We start from the raw sequence: 6,370 nt of genomic DNA on the forward strand, positions 1-6,370 counted from the left end.
GAGTACATCCCATGTTCCTCTTTTTGGGTCTGGCTTACCTCACTCAGGATAGTGTTTTCTATTTCCATCCATTTGTACGCAAACTTCAAGAAGTCCTTGTTTTTTACTGCTGAGTAGTACTCTAATATGTATATATTCCATACTTTCTTAGAAACCTTGTATTTTAAATGGATGCTTAAGATTATTAGCAATCTGCAGAAATTATATAGTGCTGAATTCATCTGTCTCTTCAGTCAAGCTCTAACACTAAGAAGACAGGTCAAAAGTCATTAATCCCTCTTTATTATCAAATATCCTCATTTTCTAAAAATAAGCAACAAGAGCTTGTTGACATATGATTACTAAAAAACCAATGCAAAATTAAATATATAAATCACAGTACATTACAGACACAATAATAAGTGTATAATCAAATGTATTCTTATTGATCACAATTTATTGTAAAGTCATGAAAAGCCAGCAACAGTCAGTCTGGACAAATACTTGATTGCACCCAGTTGATGGGATGTGGACAGCAGCACTGAGTTACACGATGAGAGCAACACTTCCTTTTCCACCTTCCTAGAAAAATATTGGTTAGATAAGGCAAAGGACGGGCAGCTACTGAATATTAACCATGCAACAACAAATAGGTGTGCAATAAACATCACTGCTAAATCTTGAGCTGGAAGGGCAAAGGGGAATTTGTACGATATAAGCTTTTAAAGACTGTCATCCAGCTACCTTTATACAGGGTAGCACCCAAATGTAATTTTTTTGTAGTCTCTTTAAGAAACAGGCCTGGTTCTGTTCTTTGTTCCCTTTGGAGCTCAAGATTATAGAAATGATAACAAAAAAATTTATATCACACCTAGGCATAAATAGCTAAATTGAAGATTACTGTTCATTTTCTTCTTCCATTATTTCAACTCTTCGAGGCCCATAAAGTAGAACATAAGCAATGTGCCAGTCTCCACCACCAGACAGCCGCAGGATATCTTCTGGTGTTACAATGCTGACCTTATCATCGTCAAACTTGATCCATTCATCTAAATTAGAAGACAGCACACAGTTATGTTCAGAGATCTAGTGCAGAAGAAACAAATGTGATGCGCAGCACTACACCTGACTGCCAAGAGCTCTCCAAGTGTGCCCCTAGGGACCAGGTAGGTTCAAGATGTCAAAGACTTCCATGACATCCCAGATATTTCAGCACTACTTTTAACGCATGATCTGCCTTTCTGCCCTCATTGTCACCTAGCGTGCAGTTTTCCAGAAGCTTCATAATGTATACCAATCAAGTCTAAGCATAGACAGATATGAAAGGGACTAGGGATGTAGCTTGTTTCAGAGCACTTGCTCAGCGTATGCAAGGTAGCTTGCAAATGTGATTTGATCCTAGTATCAAAACAACCAAAAACCCTCAAAACATTAGAATCTAGCCATATTAATCTGGACAATAGGAAAACAATGTAAATGCATACCACTTACTGATGTTTTTGCTTGGGCAATAGTTTTTAGGATTTCTCAGCTACTGATGTTACAAATTTGAAAGTAAAAGAGAAGCAAACCTTGGAGGCCCCGAAACCACGACTAGAGTGAGACCTGACAGACATGAGACCTGAGCTCTGTTCCCCAGACTAGAAGTGGGGATTCACTCACTCAGTGAGACCTGACAGACATGAGACCTGAGCTCTGTTCCCCAGGATTCACTCAGTGAGACCTGACAGACATGAGACCTGAGCTCTGTTCCCCAGGATTCACTCAGTGAGACCTGACAGACATGAGACCCTGAGCTCTGTTCCCAGGCAGCAGCTATGCATGCTGGCTCCTGTCTATAACACTATTGCTGAGGGGCTCCCTGACTAGCTCTATCTAACTCTAGGCTCAGTAAGAAACTGTCAAGACAACACCCAACATGGGCCTCTGGCCTATACACAAATACCCACACACCTGAATACAAACTACAGGAAATTATTTTTCATTTTAATTTTTAAAAGGCATGAAAAAATTCACAAACAATGCTATGAAGTTTTCAGTGATAAAGTAGTAGTTAATTAACTAACCCAATACTTTTTACCTTGCTTCCTTTTCACCCATGATACGTAATGACCTGAAGAACTAGATCTTCCTTGGTGAGTTAGCACTGCTTGTAAGTCATAGTAGCCACAATTATTGGAGCCAATATCTTAAAGGAAAGGGAATCAATTAAAATAGACAACAAACAATGTTCTCTCAAAGTAATAACAATCGTCAAGTTAGGACTGGAGAAAGAATGCTCTACTAGACCCCACTAAATGCCAGTGCGCAGAGAGCTACAATTAAATTTATTTCCTATAACTATACCACTTTAAGTTACATTAAGGAAAATTATTTTTTTAAGAAGCCTGAATTTAAGCCAGGCTCATATCTATCCCACCAATACTTGGGAAGCTAAGATAGGTGAATAGAAATAACTTTGAGAATTACCCTAAGCTACACGGTGAATTCAAGGCCATCCAGGACTATAGAGTGAGAGCCTTTCTCCAAAACAAAAACAAACTTTTAAAAGAAAAAGCATAGTATATATCCATAAATGGATATATCCATAAATGGATATATGGTAGAACATGCCATCTGACTTCAATGTGTAAATAAAAAAAAAGACATCCAAAGGCTGGGTGGTGGTGGTAGTGCACACCTTTAATCCTAGCACTCAAGAGGCAGAGTTAGGTGGATCTCTGAGTTCGAGACTAGCCTGGTCTAAAGAGCTAGTTCCAGGACAACTAGGGCTAGGGCTACACAGAGAAGCCCTGTCTTGAAAAACCAAAATGAAAAACGAACATCCACTTACCATCAGCAAATGAAAAAGGTTCATACTTAACCTCTTTTGGGGGACTATTCTTGTCATTCTAAGAGAAAAAAAGGTTTAATTTTAAATTGTGATATTGGAAATAATTAACCACTAACATATTCTTGTTAGTACTTAATTATACAAATATTTACACTTAAATAACGGTCTGCCTTGCAAAATAATAAACTATACAAAAAAAAAAAAACTGCAATGCCAAAGGCTCATCACAGTAAATAACATGCTCCCTGGATATACTGCTAATGTTAAGCCACTAACTAAATTTTTAGCATGCCATAGGATCTAGTGGTTTGTCTATGAACCTGCAAGGGCTACCTCAAAAACTAAACAGAACCCAAGTCAAGTTTCTGTAATCATTAGCTAAATGAACAAAGGTCTACACTAAAAGCAGCATGATTAACTACATGGATAAGAGACTTCAGTAGAAACTCACTTCCCCAACTCATTCTACTGACAGAGAAAAATTAAGTAGGCCTTAAATAAAAATAACAGAAAACAGGAAACTCAACAAAACAGGGCCATCCTTTGAAACAATAAAACTGAGAACCTCAAGAAGAAAAGAGACAAATTTCAATTATTAGTAAAGAAATGGGCTAGATTTGCCCACAGACATGAAACAGCTAATAAAAGAACACCAGGAACAATTACACAAACGTGACCTGCTAAATGAACACCAGGAACAATTACACAGACACTGTAATTCTGTGAGAACAAAGACAACACATTATGGAAACCGTCAATTGAGTAGTCCTTAACCTGTCCTGTAGTTTCAGAAAACTAAGTCAAACATTTGAAAACTTAAAGTCTCCAGACACTGGTTATTTCCACAATTATATCAAATAGAAAATAATTCTACAGTCTGTCTGAACAATAACAGGGGGGGAAACGGGGGACGGGCTACTTCAGGATGTAAGATCAACACAAAAGTAGATGTAGGGATAAGCCCAGCCCCTTAGGGGCGTGTTTGCCTCCCGCGAATGTTTACTTATAAATCCGGCTAGCATGCGCACTCTCTCTGCTTCCCTGTTCGTCACCGGACCTGTGGTCCTGTAAGTCTAGTTCCCCATTAAAGCTGTATATATTATTACAATCTGTCTGAATTCATTTACGCCGTTACATTTTGGCGTTCCAGCGTAGGGCTATTTTGCCCCCGCCTCGGCAGGGGGGGGGGGGCACAAGCTCAATCTTTCCCAGCCTTTGCAAGCAAGTTAGCTACGGGAGCTCAGGAAGCGCGATTGGGCTCCAGCGAGCTTAGCCCACTAGCTTTCACAGCACACTCCAGGTGCAGAGCCTGGGCCTTGTATACCTAGCCTGCGGGCACCGCCCTGTCCTCCAGACTTAGTCAGGCCAGAGCATGTTAACCCCTCCCTGTCCACCACAGCCACCACAGCAGCAGATTTGGTCTGATACAGAGGGACTGTTTCCGCAACCACTCTAACTCCTCAGGAGGAACAATCCACAACTAATTCAATCCGGCCTTGGCTCTGCCAGGATTCCTGGCCCTCCCAGGCCCCCAAGGCAAACATGGTTCAGTCATTTCCAGTTTCTGCAGAGAACGTGCCTCGTCAGGACAATTAGGAAGCCCCATGCCTACTGTTACAAGCAATAGTGATCAGAAAGATGAGTTACGTGTGTTTTGGCAAACTTCTATAAATGATCAAAGACCTAAACTGAGAGTGTGTGTAAATGGCATTTTTATTACTGGCCTGCTGGACACAGGTGCTGATGTAAGTATCATTACCCCAGAATCTTGGCATCCGTATTGGCCTCTTCAGAATGTAAATGTTCAGCTCCTGGGAATTGGAACCCTATCTCAAGTAAGGCAGAGCACGAGATGTGTTGAATATATAGGGCCAGAGGGACAAATAGAAAAATTAAGGCCATATGTAGCCAATATTGCAATGAATTTATGGGGTCGTGACCTATTACAACAATGGAATACCCAAATTAACATTCCTGCTAATTCTAGAGCATATATTTCTGAGAATAATACTAAAAGATATTACAAACGGAGAAAACTGGCCATTCGGGCTGTACAAGAACAAGCAATTGATGTCCCTTCAGAGATACCAACAGCCTTGCCTCTAAAATGGTTGACTGAGAAACCAATATGGACAAAACAATGGCCTCTAACCGAGGAAAAGTTACAGGCTTTAGAACAGCTGGTACAAGAGCAATTAGATGCTAGATATATAGAAGAATCTACCAGCCCTTGGAATTCTCCTGTATTTGTGGTTAAGAAAAAATCAGGTAAATGGAGAATGGTGACAGATCTCAGGGCTATCAACAAGGTTATTCAACCTATGGGCCCTCTGCAATCTGGAATTCCTTTGCCCTCTTTATTACCAAAAGGATGGCCTCTCATAGGTATTGATTTAAAGGATTGTTTTTTCACTATACCTTTACAAAAAGAAGATAGGGAAAAATTTGCCTTCACAGTGCCTACTTATAACCATTCTCAACCTTCGAGGAGGTACCACTGGGCCGTCCTCCCCCAGGGTATGTTAAATAGCCCCTCCCTGTGCTAATATTTTATGAATCAACCATTACAAATGATCCACAAAAAAATTTCCCAAATCGATAATATATCATTACATAAATGACATTTTGTTATCCGATTCAAACATGGATACCTTGAACAGACTGTTTAAAGAAATAAAAGATACTTTTACCTAAATGGGGATTGCAAATTGCTCCTAAAAAGATTCAAAGGGGAGATTCTGTTAGTTATTTAGGTTATAAAATAGGTTTGCAAAAAATTAAGACACAAAAGGCACAAATTAGGAGAGATCGCCTACGGACTCTTAATGACTTTCAAAGACTGTTAGGAGACCTTTCCAGTCTACGACCAGCTATTGGGATAACACCTGATCTAATAATTCATTTGAACAAAACCTTAAATGATGATAAAGATTTAAACAGTCCCAGAGAATTAACAGCTGAAGCAGAAAAGGAACTGACAATGATTGAGGAAAAATTACAACAGACACATGTGGACAGGGTGAATCCAGAGCTCAATTGTATTCTTGTCATACTACCATCAAAAATTTCTCCTACAGGAATTTTAATGCAGAGAGATGATATTATCTTGGAATGGATCTTTTTACCACATAAACCAAGTAAAAAACTAAAAACTTATGTGGAAAAAGTCTCTGAGTTAATTATAAAAGGCAAGTGGAGACTTAGTCAACTAGCAGGCATAGACCCAACAAAAATTATACTGCCTTTTACTGCTGATGAACTAAAGAAATTACGGGAAGATAATGAACCATGGCAAAGAGCTTGTGCTAATTTTTTGGGAGACATTAATAACAACTATCCTAAAAGTAAGAGGCTTAACTTCATAAAGAGAACTTCTTGGATCCTTCCTCAAATCGTCCGTGATGCTCCAATAACTGGAGCATTCTATACTGATGCCAATAAATCAGGGAAGGCAGGTTACAAATCAAAAGACTTGGGTAAGGTGAAACAAAGTCCTTATGATTCTGTCCAGAAGGTGGAATTATATGCCATTCTTATGGTGCTAAGGGATTTTAAAGA

The 6,370-nt window shown here is 39.3% G+C and overlaps 1 protein-coding gene across 5 annotated transcripts in view; it reads right to left on the reverse strand.

Annotated features, from left to right (window-relative positions):
• Positions 1-261: 261 nt before the first annotated feature.
• Positions 262-6,370, reverse strand: part of Usp14 (ubiquitin specific peptidase 14) — a 42,247-nt gene continuing 36,138 nt past the window's right edge. For 3 of the 5 annotated variants that reach the window (XM_005355747.3, XM_005355745.3, XM_013349370.2), the window contains 3 exons: positions 2,813-2,870; positions 2,060-2,167; positions 262-1,028 (listed from right to left, as the gene is read on the reverse strand). In XM_005355747.3, the coding sequence (XP_005355804.1) occupies positions 877-1,028; positions 2,060-2,167; positions 2,813-2,870 (318 nt within the window). In that variant the 3' untranslated portion in view covers positions 262-876. The remainder of the gene's footprint in view (positions 1,029-2,059; positions 2,168-2,812; positions 2,871-6,370) is intronic. The other 2 variants (XM_005355746.3, XM_013349369.2) reach the window with 2 other exon arrangements.

The sequence above is a fragment of the Microtus ochrogaster genome, chromosome 18 (assembly GCF_000317375.1).
Source record: "Microtus ochrogaster isolate Prairie Vole_2 chromosome 18, MicOch1.0, whole genome shotgun sequence".
Classification (NCBI taxonomy): domain Eukaryota; kingdom Metazoa; phylum Chordata; class Mammalia; order Rodentia; family Cricetidae; genus Microtus; species Microtus ochrogaster.